This window comes from Schistosoma mansoni, chromosome 1 (assembly GCF_000237925.1).
Source record: "Schistosoma mansoni strain Puerto Rico chromosome 1, complete genome".
Taxonomy (NCBI): Eukaryota; Metazoa; Platyhelminthes; class Trematoda; order Strigeidida; family Schistosomatidae; genus Schistosoma; species Schistosoma mansoni.
In genome coordinates, this window is record NC_031495.1 from 2935972 (window position 1) to 2952552 (window position 16581).

Consider the following 16581-nt stretch of genomic DNA (forward strand, 5'->3'; position numbering starts at 1 on the left):
GCAACAAAATAAACATGAACAACACAAATAAAATATCAATAGATAGATGAAGGTAGGTTGGGGAGGGGGAATATAAGCAACAAGTGAATAACAGTAAATGGAGTAAATAACCGAGTTTTAACCCATATTTCATTCACACAGTTTAGGTAAGAAGAAATAAATCCGTAAGCTGGTTTTGACGTATTGTAGGGGGGGGGGTTGAGCAGCTTAGTTTTGCCATTCTGAGTTATATAGCTGAGTGAATTTAAACATAGAAACGGTAATTCCACAAAAGTGGAATAGAATTTATTTTTTTTACTTAACTCTTTATGGGAATGTTACTGAGGAGTAATTACTTGTGAGTTTAACAGAAATTCTTGGATGCAAACTTTAGAACACACGCATAAGAAATGTATTTAGACGTGAGAGCATAAACCATGAAATGTCTGATTTCAGAGAAATCGTATCAGAGGCCTACATTATCTTCATTGATTATAAGTCATCGTCAGTAGTAAGATCAACCTTTGCGCGGCATGATTGAAAAAACCAAAACTCTTTGTCGAAACAATATGTAGAACAACATTACTGATGGGATATTTTTAGCGACACGGTGTAATTACCTGTTAATACTACCAATAAGTAAATCATTGAAAATTTAGTTAATCTTGTTGTTATTATTAAACAATGTAACCCGTTTATTAAATACACATTCGAGGGGAACCTTAGGTATGACGGATAGTTACATTACACAATTGTCCAAATCGAAGAAAGTGGAAGGAGATTAGAACGTGTAACTCAGTGGTTGACTTGATCAAGAAAAATGGAAATACTTAAGGCAAATACTTTATACCCATCTCTTCTTCATTTACATATTAAATCATATCTTTGAAAAAGAATTACGTGAACATTACTGTCGTGCTTTCAGTTGTTCTGGAGGATTAACCCAGTTATTACTAACACATACTATTAACAGCATACGTAGTAAACAAGATAACGAATTGTTTGTTCTACACAAAATACCTTTAAATTGCTGAGATATTTCGATTTCTCCAAGCTATATTCTCTAGGTACTTTTCCCAATAATATATGACAATACTTCAACTCCATTTACCATGTATCTTATTTATTTGATCTCATTATGATGATGTACCGTAGGAACTTGAGGCAATTTATACCCTTGTTAGTTCTATAAAGAATCCTCGTTAGCGGTCTACGCTCCTTCGTGAGAGGTAACAGGCGTCAGTAAAAGTTATCAGGCTCTACATTGTTTATGAGTCACTCATCCACACATACCTGATGTCACCTTCATAAAGAATAAAGTAGTGGCACTGTTTTAGTAATTGAGTCTATTCACCTCTAGGTTGATACACTTTTAGTAAAAGATATGAATGTTTTGAACTTCAAAATGTTACAATATATCACAGTTTTAACCATGTCGGTATGATGAAGAAACAGGCTGATTATCAAAAGACTTGTATATTCTCAAATTTTAAAATGAAAAATAAACAGATACAAAAGAAGCAACATTATTTACACAAAAGATAATGATTTCGCTACATAATTATGGCAACCTTTAAATCATATTTATTGTTACGATGAAGAAGTAAAGGGGAGGGGAAATATGGTATTACATTCGTTTTTAATAATCATCTGGAGCACGTGTTTCAAAAAAATGAGGTCCGTGATTATCTACTGTAACTAAATTGTTAGGAGTATTAATAGCAGTAGAAGAATGATGTACATCAACAGGGTTGTTATTATTGGTCATACTATTATCCGATTTGACAAGATGTAATTGTTGATATGTATCTGCGTATGAAATATTCTGATTATCAGGTAGACGTTTTACTACATAAATGGTATCACCAACACATGTCATAATATATATTGAATGCTCGAAGTGTACTTTAAATGGATAAATGAAAGGAAGAAAACATAAAAGAAAATTATCATTACTATTTATGCAGTCGAATTCTGTTTTGAATATCAGGTATCAGTATGAAAGATTGAATGTTTTTGGGACTGGTTTAGTGAAAATGATACTTTGTAAGTTGTTGAATAACCACTGGTTTTGAAGATATGCTATCAAATCTCAATGGGTAGACAGGAAAATAGATATTAAAGGCTACCAACATTAGGATTTTCTGAAACCATGGACATTGAGCTTTTATGAAACAAAGGGTAGGAAACTAGCCACTATTGAAATATACAATCAGCTTACATTGTATCGAGTCAATACTCATAACTACTTGATTGATTCAAACCTTGATTAATGTGCAGAAATCGGATACAGTTCCATCATATTACCTCCAATTATTGATTATCCAGGTCCACGAGAAACGGACTACCTATCGTAGTGAAAGCTAATCTAAGATGTTTTTAATACTCTACGATTCATAGCTAAATTTGATCTTTGATAATTGCACAACTGCAAACCTGACATAACTATGGAAAGGGTTACCCAACATATCTTTGGTCTCTACGACGATATGGAAAAAATTAGGAATTATTAATAACATAATTAGTTGTTTCAAGGTTGAAACTTTAGGCTATTTGTGAAGTTCCCACCACTACAAAACGAATACACAGGTACATAACAGCATCGACACAAAATTTAAAAATGAGATAACTTTAAGGATTCCCTCACGTTTTATAGTAGTAATTTTTCTTGAAGACAGGGAATGTGATTAACTGCTACTGATAATATCCCGGTGATTATTTTGTTGATCTTTCTGAAAGCAGCGACAATACAGCTACCAATAACAGACATAATACTTCATCGGGAAGGGTCATTAAAAGATATTAAGTGGAACTATTACAAGTCACATTTTAGGATACTCGTCCCAGAAACAGACAAAACTATATGATTACACCACCTAGAACACAAAACACAACATTGACAAAGGCTGGTAACCAAGTTCCTTGGTTAAGAGACTTGGTAGCAGCGTTTGTCATTGAAAGTGTTAAATCACGACTGGTAAATCAATTGAAACAGTCAAAATCTTAGTCGAATTTAGGGGTCCAAACACGTCTTACAAATAACCAGTCGCTGTCGAACCCAGATGTGGAATAATAATTAGGATATAATTACATTGGGAAAAGGCTATGTAGACATAAACCACGTTGAGGTCAATCAATAAAATTACCAATTGTTTTATTGCTCCATGTTGAGATGGGAATTTCCTGGTTGTGATCCGCGAGATAGTAGTGATCTACGGTTGGAGGTCCCAGGTCATACGACTTAATTTAGTTGCAGTGGTACAGAAACACTGATTTTTCATCCTTCCTTAGATTTTAAGTTTTAAAATTACTACGCATTCTTCATTGCTTGTTTAATTTATAATTTTCGAACCACTTTCCTATGGTCGACTTTTTGCTACTGCTGACATTATGATTCCGATCACTATAATTTCAAATTGTTGAGCTGATTTAAAGTATAATTACAAGCGACTGCTTGGAACTAATATAAGGGAAGTTTGGCTTGTTTAGTAAACTATAGCGAGTAACCAATGGGGATAGGAAGGAACTATGACTGGATTTCTAACACTGACTAATTACTCTACGCAGCAGTATTTAATCCACAAGTCTATTGATGGATTTAGCTCTTTCGAAACTTATATGAGAAGCGGTTCAGTATTGCTTGTCAACCCGAATAGATTCCCTCTCACTACAGTCCGATAAAGAATTGCTTCAAAATAGTAGCATTTAACATGTGAAACAGGTTGGCAGAGTTTGGAATTTCAAAATTCTTACAGTAGGCTTCGGAATGCGAGAGTGCAAAGTCAATATTTATAAAGTCAACCATTCTTAGTTCATCCTTTCATTAACAGGAATACTTCAACGCAGGTGTTGCTCATTCCTATGAAAATATATCTACAACATCTCAGAGGGGTGAAGAACATATTACTTTGTTAAGTCATTGTGCGATTTACAATACCAACTATTTTTAAAGTATCTCATTTGATACAACTGAATTGAGGAAAAAACAGAAGAGGAAACTTTTAGCATGACATACTTTGATTAGGCCACAAAAGATATCAAGACAGCAGACATTGTTAAGAAACAACCAAGACAAAAAAGCATATCTCACCAGTTAATCTTTTGAATTGTTGGATTTTTCTTTCACCTTCCATATTTAATAAACGACCAACTCTATTGGCGATCGCAGCAAAATGTTGGGCTAATTCTTTGTTGTTCACTAATTCACCAGCTGACTGAAGAACTGATCCATCAGGGCTGATAACCAACGTGCCGAGCCAGCCTGGTAGTCGATTTAAGACAGCCAGTGGTGTAACTACCGATCCGACATGACATGTTGACATCGGCATAGGTAATTCTGAAAAAACGAAATGAAAATGAAGAGGACTATAGTGGAATAATTATTACCAACACTGAAGCATTAAGACAGTAGACCTTTACGCACATATATGCATCTATTGGAAAAAAATAGTAACGATTTCCTTTAGTCAAGCAACTACCTTCCACTGTGATTAAAGTGTTTTGCAAGGAACTGACAGACGTACGAACTCCGTTTAATTCATTGTTAAGAAATCATAATGGTGCTGTAACTTTGAGGATACGGCAGTGTTATCCACAATTTATATCTTACGGAGGGAATTAACTTCTACATCAATAAAGAATGTCAAGCTTATGAAATTATGAACGTCGGAAGGCAGACAAAAACTATTCAGATTACCATATTTTTGTTTTTAGATTCGATAAACCTTAGGTTCTCTTTAGACACTAAAACCTGAATAGTCGATAATTTGTGGTGGTTTGATTTCGAGGTCATTCCTACGGATTTGCTTATTAATCACCCTGATAACCGTTATTGGTTAAATTCAAACGAGGTAAGAACTCAGAAGGTAATACGAAGCGTCCACCAAAGTTTATTATGGGATGGTGCGGGTAAGAAAGTTACAAGTGCATCAAGCGAATTTCAGCAGAGAGGCTAATGCGTGCGAGCAAGTGAATAAAGAAGTGGATTCTGATTGCCGAATAATTAGTGACCACTGTATATGTGTTAGCCTACTAGAGTGACATAAACTCTGACTAGTATATAGGTAGAAGTCACTGAAGTAATACTGTTCAGCTACAAGTAAGTATTTTACCTCTAAGAACTTAAATTCAGCGGCAATATGTTTCAATTCGAGAACAAGTGGCATGATGATTTAAAAAAGCAACTAATCGTATCCCAAAGACAGGGCCACTGACCCCGAATTCCTCTTAAGCCAAACCCGAATATTATTTTAATATATGGTAACATATATGTTACCATGGACGCAAACGATGAGACAAATAACTGAAGATGAGTATTTCAAGGTTAATAGACAACTGTTTGAACAATATTGTGCAGCAATCTTTGGATTGCTACAGACCAATAATTTAGGAAATGGTCTACACTACAGTAATACCATCCTTAGCGTGCACTATAATGGTAGGCGGAAGATTTAATTTGAATAAGAACTGGGTGTACTGAGAATTTATTCAGAACAAATTGTGATTTCTTGAGCGAAGATGGTAAAAAAGCTACGTAGATGACTACTTCAATAACTGCAAAGTACCGTATTATTTATATAAACCGCTTCGACTTTCAAGTTCCAAGAATTGATAACCAGATGTGAAAATTTACATGTTACAGATATTTTTCGCTCTTGGCTTTTGTGCTCGCTCGCTGCGTTCAATGAGTCGTCTTGATCTGATAGGAAGATAAATGGACGGTATATTAGGTTCAAAATCATTTCTAAGTATTCCATACATCGAAACTAGACCTCCTCTTAATCTAATGTAGGACAGAGTACAGAAGTCTAGCTACTCAACCTGCTCTTCATTTGGTTTTTGAGCTCTGGAATCATACAGACATACACCTGTGAGCTTTATCCAAATTATCCAAATCGCCTTTTAAAAATAGTTTTTTAGTGCGAACGAAGTTCCCATATTTGGATCTCATCAAAGTTATACATACTGTAGTGAACATAGTGTTATCTAACTTGATGAACATCCATCTTGAAGCCCATCGGATTCTTAGCTCCTATACCGCTACCTCGCGACAATGGTCTGTGGTCTTGAGATCATGGCTCACCCCAAGTTCCTTATGAGATCGGATTACAGTGTAGCTGTAAATAATTCCCCAAAATCAATAGCTCATTAAGTGTTCGACATTGGATGCTGACCACGTTGTTTAAGTGGACTTGTTTAGCTGAGGGCTTTCGGTCATGCATCCGTACCAGATCACGTTTCAACACGGCGTGGGACACAGCTCCTACGTTCATTAGCCAGCTTATAGTAAAGGTTCCTCGATATATTGGTAACGAATCAAATATATCTTTCCTGCCTCTTCTCGTCTGACTTCTGGTTTCTATCTGACTGGGAACGATCGAATATAGAAGGTGCTACTGGTAGCTAGTTGTAAAACTAGAACATCCGTTGCATCATCAACAGGCACTGACTCTTCCCCCATACTATATCTATTTACACTTGTATCCATAATGTGCATGTGCACACTCTTGACTGGGTCAATAGACCAGTTGATCATAACATTTAAGTCTGCCTGTAGTTGGTCTTCTGTTATTTCTCGCCAAATTTTATATCATCATTGTATAGCACCAGAGACTCAAGCTCATTTACATACAATATAAAAAATAAAGGACCTACGGCTGGGTCCTGTGGTTTTCTGTTAATCGTTGATTTCCAGAAACAGCATGTGGAATATATTCTGTACACGACCTACAAAGAAATCATTGATCTACTTTAGGAGAAGTCTGGCAATTGCAATATTTTCCAGCCTCAGGAGTAGTCTATTTTTTGGCACCTTATCAAATATTCAGCCGATGTCTAAGCAGACGATATCAATTGATTTTCCAGTATTTGGAACAGCTTTCCATCTCTCTCTTACTATTAGAAGGTTTATTGTTCAAGAGAATCCTTCCATGACTAACAATTTGTTGTATCCACGATTGCCATTGGAACATTTTTGATAATACTTTTCGGTGTTTTAACTGTGACACTGATGAGGTTGGTAGATCTGTAGTTTGATGAAAGTAGTCTTGACCCTGTTTTATGAATAAGGTAACAATTACACCCTTCCAGTCTATAGGTAACTCACCTCGGCCAACTTACATAATGATTATTGTAGTCAGTGGGACAACAATACATTGTGTAATTTGTCTCAGGATTTCGGTTCTAGTCAATCCGCTTCCGTTGATTTTTTAGTGTATGAAGTGCTAGTGACCGTGAGTACGTCATCTCGACCAAAGTTCATAGTGTGCAGTCAATCTTATGAATTTGTACTGAGCTCGAAATTTTATTCGGAGGTCGATGTATTTGAGAAGTATGTGATTGAAGAGTCGTTTGAATATGTGGTCACACCACTGACGCTTCCTTTTACTGACCACGATACGCCCGTATTTAAAGAGCTCGGGGAATGAAGAAGAGTGGGAAAGGAAAAATGTTGAATATCCCACGAAAATGAGTAATTGAAAAGTAACAATCGTCAGTAGAATGAAGAAGGAAAGAGGTATGAGAGCAAAACCAACGTTTTCACTGCTGTTTGAAACTGTTCTTTCATCGGCTATTTAAACTGACAGATGTCAGTCCACTGAAGGTTATTTGATTGGTCATGTTAAGGAAGTGGCGAAGAGAATGAGGATACAGGAACGAATTAATCTCACGAAAATAAAAACAATGTATCAAATGAGATGAAGAGAACGGAAAGCACCCGTAATATATGGAAATAAAAAGTAATGGGTTTAATGATATATTGTTGTACGTGCTCATTTCTCCCACTGCCTGTAAATAAGCCAAGAAATATACAAGCAGTTTCCTAGCGCTCTCCCAAAGTGGTGTACTGATGATGACTGTAGTTGTGCGGGCATATCAAGCATCCGAGTTTGGAAGAAGTTTCGCATCACTTTAAAGAGTACAACGAAGTTAAGTAGCTGCAGGTTCTAGTGTATTCACGTTTCAAAAGTAATCGAAGTTTCAGTTGGCCCAGCCGTTGGAAGAAATTGAAGGTGAGATTTTATATTGTGACCTATGTAGTTGGAGCAGATGGTTTCTTTCAGTTTTAAATCACGTTCACTCTAAGTTAATCTTCACGAATCGATTGGAAGTAATGTTACTGGTAGAAGCTTGAATGAGGGAGTCTTCTTCGAGTAAGAAACTGTAGGACTATCCTCTGGTTTTGCCTTTTGTAACGTAGAAATCTTAAAACGCTCATATTGAGGGCTGCTAATTCTCCAAACTGAAGTGTATTGCTGAGGGGAAGTTAAATACCACTGTATGTGTGAAAAGTTTCACAGTCATGTAATAGTGAAAGTCTCTGTCTACGTTTCTTTATGTTTGGTGTGTTTTTGCGGGTATCTTTTCACACAGACCTTTGTCTGGCTGTTGATGAAGAACTGACTGACACCAGTTTGCTAAGAGATTATTGGTACTCTTGACTTCATGCAAGCACCATAGTCTGTCGGGCATAATACCACGACTTGATATACTGCGATGCTCCTCTTTGTCCTTCTTTAAATGTTCTAATATACTCACTGATCCTGGGGAAATTAAAGGTTACGGTAGAGCTCACCCCAGATCTCATTGTGGTAGGATTAAACTATACTGCCGACCTTTGAACGAATCTTAAATGACCTTGAGAAATATTAGCCAACCAGAGGACAGTTAGTATACAGTAAAAATTTATTATACAAAACCAAAGAATTAAAGTGGAGACACTTCTTTTACATGAGTCAAAAACTTCTGAAGGTCAGATATAGGTTCAGAAGTTCTAAAATCATGGTGCATACGGCACAGGACAACATCCATATGGCTTCATAGTAGTCGACCTCTGAAACCATGATAAGGTCTCAAAAATTCTTTTAGCCTCGACCATATAGCTTCAATAATGTTAGTATATTGGTATGGTTTACGATTTAGGGTTAGAGTTAAGGTTTCGGGTTAAGGGTGAGACTATAATTTATGAATGACCTTTGAGCGACGCTAGAGTGACCCTGAGAGTGTCAAATAATAACTAAGACCAAATGAGGGTTACAAACCTGTAAGAAGAATTCAAATTATGATTTACAGTTCATGGTTAAGGCTAGGAATTATACTTAGGGTTTTCATCACGAACTGACATCAGCTATAATGCCAAAACTCTATTTATCCAAATGGATAATTGAATTTCACGCCAAAATCTTATGATCACTTCTCTTGTAGACGCTGAATTATCACGTCTTCCCTAAAATCCGCTCTAAACCGATCGTACGTAAGCATCAGGTACCGAACTTGGCGCCTTGACCTTGAAAACCCGCGAAAGCTTCTGATTGGTTCGGCAGTATAGTTTAATCCTACCCTCATTGTTTGTTTCACTGGTTGTGAGTCTAGATAATATGGTAAGCTATTTTCCCTCTTTGAAAGGACATCAACAGTCGTCATCACTCTTCTAGTTACAAAATGGAAGCATTCAGATATGCAAAATCAACAAAATAATTTCAGACCTTATTCCTATTATTTTTTACCTTCTACAAACACCTACCACTGAAAACTGGTCACAAACATGAGGTTATTTGTTACAAACACTCAAAGCCAACGACAGCCGGAGATATTAGATGAATCCATAGAATGATATTGAAATATTAATCAATCCCGTCATATCCTTTCCTTGAATAATTTACTTCGACTAGGCTTATCAGATATATCTTTATTTGTGAAATTTATTTTGTTTCTCAGGCAGTATTATATAGTTATAACAGGCCAATGAATAGTTGTGAGTGACCTAAACAGGGGGACTCCGAAACCTAGGATTAAAATTGTGGAGCTATAGGAGAATAAGAGGCTCTCTGATAACCACTTATAACATACTAAGTTCGCCAAGTCACTCGCATATCAAGGAGAGAAAACCTTACACACTCCCAATGTTTCTCATTAATAATCACATCCATTTTGAACGCTTTTTAAGTCAAAGTGACCGCAGCCTTTCACTTGATAGCACCCTACACCTTGTAGCATAGAAAAAAGCTTAACACTGCAATTTCGGTCTGTTGAGATCGTTCAAAGAACTTTTGTCATTCCAATTCTTTCCATTATTCCATGTCCATTGTTTTACACTATATCTTACCTTAATGTAAACGTTCAATACATAAATGGTAGTAAGTGTAAAATCCGAACCCCAGATCCAAATAGGTTTGGCTGATGAATAACTTTGTGGAATAGGTGCATTGACGCGCGACCCAATCGAAATCAGAACAAGGTGATCTGGGTAACCACGGTTCTAAACAAATGTTACCACACAGTTATTCAACCAACAATTGTTCCCAGAAGAATCAATTGAACGCTCCGAAAAACAAGTGTTATTCTATCCTTCCTGGATAGATCAAGTAAAAAGTGAGTTCCAAATGTTGCTTTATAACACAGAGTGTTTCCAATTCTGGGAAAGTGCTCCAATTAACAACCGAAATGCACGATCCCAGTCTAACCAAGCAGCACGGTCAAAGATGGAACGATCAATATGACAGGTTGGAAGATATACTTGATGGGTTATCAATATACCGAGAAATGACTGATCTAATCTGGCTAATGATCGTAGTAGATGTTTCCCACGCTGTGCTGTGACGTGATCTGGTGCGGATGCATGACCGAGAGCCTTCAGCTGAACAAGTTCACTTAAACTAATGTAGCCAGCATCCAGTGTCGAACACTTACAAAGCTATTGATTTCGCGGAATTATTTACAGCTACACTACAAAACGACTCATATAGTTCTTGGGTTGCCAACAAGAAATTGAACCATTTTCATGTTTATCAATATCAACAGAGAATCATAATGTTGGTCAAAATTTATAGTAATGATAATTACTTTCTACAAGTGGGTCACTACGTTTTTGAAACGTAGATTGGGAAAACGTACTTTGGCTTCGAATTACACATGAGTACGTTAATTATAAGTATTCGATTTATTATACTAACTCACAATTTCCGGAATGGTGCTATTCAAGGCAGGTCGAAGTACATGAATACATATGAATGCATTGTAGTTAGAATCCTTAATCAGCAGGCAGTCAAGTACAAAAGAAGCATTCTTACACATATCACAATGAGTCCTTTGTGGCAGGAAGATACGGCAAATTTTTAGAAAGTAAACAGCAACTATTTTCTTGATTATGAATATAGTAACTATAATTAGTGATTAATTACAGGTTCAATAAATTATTGTCTGAGTAACATCATGTGGAAATCGAAATACCAGATCCACTTGAAAGTGCACTGGATGTAATGAATAACGTAAAATGAAAAAGCTGCAGGTAAATGACTATGAGAAGGTGTTTGACAATTTGGATAGCAGGACCTTATGGAATGTTCTTCAACATAATGAAGATCGTCAATATCATACGGAATTCATACGACGGACTACACTGCAAAGTCATGGACGGAGGACAGCTGACAGACGCATTTCAAGTGAGGACTGGAGTCAGACCGAGCTGTTTACTTTCCCCCCTCCCAGTTTCTTCTGGTAGTTGACTGGATTATGATGACCTCCATATCTCGATGGAAGCATGGAAAGCTCTGAATCAGTTAGAAGATTTAGAACACACATATGATCTTGCCCTTCTATCCCATACACACGAATGAATGCGGATGAAGACAAAAAGTGTAGTGGAAGCCTCTGAATCAGCGGGTCTCAACATACACAAAGGAAAAAGCAAAATCCGCCAATACAACAACATATTTGGGTAGAATCATTGATGAGCGTGGAGAATCTGATGCAGACGTGAAGGTGAGGATTGACAAAGCAACGGCAGCATTCCTACAGTTTAAGAGCATACAAAACTCAAAACAACTGTCAACCAATATCAAAGTCACTATCTTCAATACGTATGTCAAAAGAGTTCTACTGTACGCATTTGAAACTTGGAGAACTACTACACTCATCATCAAGAAGGTACGAGTATTTATAAACAGTTGTCTATGTAAGATACTGAATGCTCGTTGGTTGAATATCATCAGCAACAGAATACTATGAGAGAGAATGAACCAACTTCCATTGAAGGAGGAAATTAGGAAAAGATGTTAGAAGTTGATAAGACATACATCACGGAAACCACCAAACTGCATCACGAGGCCATCGCTAACTTTGAATCCTGAAGGGAAACGGAATAGAAGAAGACCGAAGAACACACTGAGTCGGCAGTCGGAAGCAGATATGTAAAGAATGGACAGCAACTGGAATGAACTGAAAATGATTGCTCATGACATAGTTATACGGAGAGTACTTTTGTTGGTATATGCTCGTCCATGAGGGGTAACAGGCGTAAGTAATTTTGAACGCACCTAAATAAAGTGCTCAAAAGTGTGCAAAGGATTCGATTGCAATTGGAATATCACTATATCGATATTTAAATGCAGCGTGATTAACTAACCGCAACTGCCGAACCGGAGTTAGTAATCGGATAGTAGCCCAGAAATCTGTTTGTTTAACAATTAAAGCAAGTCCATTTACTGATATAACAATGATGACACTATATCGATTACAACTGTTTAAACAACAATAAAAAGGAAAGCTGTATTCGTACTTTCGTTAGATATTCTCACTGTCCCTGGGTTCTAACCACGACCTGCATATCGTACGAGATACAACCACAAACGGGGTCACAACATGGTGATGCTGGTTTAGTGACCCCTTTATCTGACTCCATTTATATCGTGTTATGATTGCTATCGAAATATACATCTCGGCTACCTTCGTATATAACAATGGACTTAACTCGCTTTAGTGAATAACGGACTTAAATAAGTCAAATGCGAGAATGAATTTTGAATATGTATATTCTGTACAGCTGTTGATACAGAGGGACGATCAGAGAAGGGAAGTGAAGAAAGCAGAACGAAAAGGATCAGATAAGACATATGAGCTAACTTCATTCAATAAAGCGTGGCTCAGCATTTATATACCGACAGAAATAAATTACAGACAAATGATAAATATGGTAAGCAATTAACACATACAATCATATAAAGAAAGTCACGGTCGATAAACCAATAGGTGACAAGGTTAAAATGTGGCTTGAGAAGAATGAATAAATGTCTGTCCAGAAGTTAGAATAGCTTTTCGAATAACTTGTTTGATGGAGATTTATCTGGAAACTATTCACTGGTGGGAGCTTTTATATTACTTACTAGTTTAATCACTCCAAGACACAAAAGTCTTGAATAAGATCCTATATAGAATTTTGGGTGGTCAAATTTACGACTGATCAGCTGGATGTACCTACATCTCAGAGTTGATGTTCACTGCGGGACATGAACCCACTACCGTTCGCTTTAAAAGCCATCGGATTATTCACTTACTTACTGAGTTCAGATAGCCACTGGCTTGTGAGATGTGTTGAATTTTGATTTTACTTTGTATATATTGATTGTTTGGATCTTCCTATTGATGATTAGAACTGCAATTGAGCGGTCTCGCAATGGTGTTTGAAGCGGACAGTGCTGGTTTGAAGTCCTGGAGTGGACATTAACATGACGAAACGCACTTCCTGGATTCCACTGCTAGCCACCATCTATCTCTGCTTAGAAGGCTATAACGGATGAAAGAAACAGCATATTTACTCACTAGGAGAGACTGAGGAATCTTAAGTTTCAAGGCTGGTTGATGTAAGGTGTAGGAAGTATCTCGCTTCACAGGGCGACGCGATATAATCACAATACTTGACGAAGAACTTTCAGCCAGTATTAGTCACCAAAACTAGTAATGTAATGTCGTTTCGAATATTTATAAAACTGTTCATTAATTATTAGTTATTTATTAATATCATAAGTTACATATTAGTGTGTATATTTATGTTACAAAACAATTTCCAATGCTACCGATAAACAATGATTTTTATTTATACATAACAATATACTACTAATAAATAGTTCTTTTTGATGGAGTTTTGGTCTCTGAGCTAGACGGCTTGTGCTGATGATGTCGTTCAGAAGGACGATGAAAGCTCAACGACCAAACCATCCAGCTCAAAGACAAAACTCCATCAAAATCATCCATCTGAGCTACAAATCTTCTCTACTATCTAGTAAATCGTTCATTTAAACATCAAGAGTATACCATAAAAACATATTTTCAAATGACTATATAAACCCTTAAATTGTAATTAAAATTTCTTTTATCACTTGAAGAAAAAATGGTTATAGTTCATTATGTGTTATATACGAATATTCGTCAAGATCAGAACGAACAGCTTGACAAAAATTGGGCACCCAGTATAGAGAAGTTATTATATGTGAAAATTATATTTGAAATAGTCTCAGCGATTCAAATTTAAATCATTTAAACGTTTCGTCCAGTTAACTTATCTGGACTTCTTCAGGATAATAATCAAAACCATCAAAGAAATATGTAGTGTTTTTTTAACAATCATATGAAAATCTATACTACGTTTAACCAATCATATTTGGATGTTGAATATTTGTAAACAGGATAATGTGAGTCAATTGAAGCTAGACCACCATCGAAAACCTGGATGAACTGGACGGCCAACTCGTCCTATTATGGGACTCCTCAGCAGTGCGCATCCACGATCCCACCTCACGAGATTCGAACCCGGGACATATCAGTTTCGCGTGCAAGTGCTTAACTACTGGACCACTGAGCCAGCATCCAATGATGTTAATGTCTAACTCTAACCAATCCACGAAGTTGAGCAACCGATCACCAATGTCTTCAGTGAGTTGATATCTCACAACAGATCTAGTTGAACTTTACTGGTCACTGCTTGTCACTAGAACTCCAAGAAGTATCTCTTTAAGTGCTTTCACGTTTTCCATAGTGGTCTAGTTTCAATTGATAGATGATTTCAATTATAAAATTACTAAAATCCCCACAAAAACCCCATTCTGAGGATAATATGAGTCAGTTATATGAGAATCAAGTGAAAAGTTCACGATATGAAATAAAAGAAGACTGGATGAATTGTATATGTATGTATGTGTAAGAATGAGTTAGTAATGAATGATATTCGGTGTTGATATGTTTCTGTATGAAGTAAAAATAAAAGTGTAAATTGAAGGTTGAAAAATTGTTTCCGAATCATTGAGTTGCAAGTAAAAATGAGAATCATCAAGTACATAATTTTAATGCTAAACATAACTCATATTGATTCCAGTCGAAATAACGAGTCATGTGAGATAAACAGGTTGAATAAAGAAAGAAAGGATCCAAATTACTTGTTGATGAATATTTACCAAATGGTTACTAGCTGAATACTATCCTTTCTGTTTACGGTGTTGTTATTCGTCCATATATACAGCACTTCTGCTGTCAATCTGTCTTTATGAGTGTTGAAGCTTTTCCTGAAGTAATTTGGCCCCTTCAAAATTAATCCTGTGTCCCGTTTCTAACGCATGTAACGCTATTGCACACTTATTTTCAAGTTTCCTTATGTCGACCGAAGTTTTGGGAACACTTTTAAAACGCTATTTGTGTTCCTTCAAACTTACATTCAATTGTCTGCATGTTTCGTCAATGTAAGCTGCATTACAATCATGACAGTTGATCTCATAGACAATATTTTGTTGTTCTTCCTTTGGTAACCTATCCTTAACTCTCACCAATGCCGACCTTATAGAGTCACATGTCCGAAAATATACTCTTATATCATGCTTGTTTAGAATTCGCTTGATTTCTTCCGATGTTTCCCTAGGGTATGGGATGACTACAGTAGACTTACAATCTTTTTGTATACATTCTTGTTTAGTTTTTCTTTCATTTCTAATAATCTTCTTTAAAAACTCATTTGGGTAGTTGTTATCCCTGGGTGTAGATAAAAACTTATTCAATTCAGAATGTTGGTCTTCCTTATCTGTAACAAGCTTAAGACTCCTATTATTTAAATTTTTTGACGACCATGACTTTGATGCATAATGCATGAGCCAAACCGAAATCTAAGTATCTCTCTGAATGTGTTGATTTCCTGAATACACTTATTTTCAACTTACTATTATTATTCACTTAGTATTGTTTTTGAATCTTCCCATTGATGTTTAGGACTGCAACTGGTCAGTCTCTTACTGTATGTATTGTCTCGATATAGCCTTAATTCACAAGCATTGTAAGCAAAGATGGACAGTGGTTAGCAGTGGAATCCAGTTTGACGTGCGTTTCGTCTTATTTGGGATTCGTCAGCTGGATGTGCCTGCATCACAGAAATGATGTTCACTCTGGGACTCGAACCAAGTACCTTTCGCTTCAAAGGGCACTGCTAGTCACTATCCATCTTTGCTTATAATGCTTGTAAAATAAGGCTATATCGAGGCAATAAGTAAAGAATTCACATATGCCAATAAGAGACTGACCAGTTTCAGTCCTAAACATCAATGGGAAGATTCAAACAAACAATACTAAGTGAATAATAATAGTAAGTTGAAAATAAGTGTATTCAGGAAATCAACACATTCAGAGAGATACTTAGATTTCGGTTTGGCTCATGCATTATGCATCAAAGTCATGGTCGTCAAAAAATTTAAATAATAGGAGTCTTAAGCTTGTTACAGATAAGGAGGACCAACATTCTGAATTGAATAAGTTTTTATCTACACCCAGGGATAACAACTACCCAAATGA

At 36.3% G+C, this 16581-nt stretch overlaps 1 protein-coding gene across 1 annotated transcript; it reads right to left on the bottom strand.

Annotated features, from left to right (window-relative positions):
* Positions 1–1436: 1436 nt before the first annotated feature.
* On the bottom strand, positions 1437–4304 carry Smp_055450 (hypothetical protein). Its single transcript, XM_018792995.1, has 2 exons — positions 4070–4304; positions 1437–1884 (listed from the first exon to the last, which is right to left on the bottom strand). Exons 1-2 carry the CDS (start codon positions 4299–4301, stop codon positions 1619–1621), a joined length of 498 nt encoding a protein of 165 aa, XP_018647552.1. The 5' UTR covers positions 4302–4304; the 3' UTR covers positions 1437–1618.
* Between the last annotated feature and the right edge of the window lie 12277 nt (positions 4305–16581).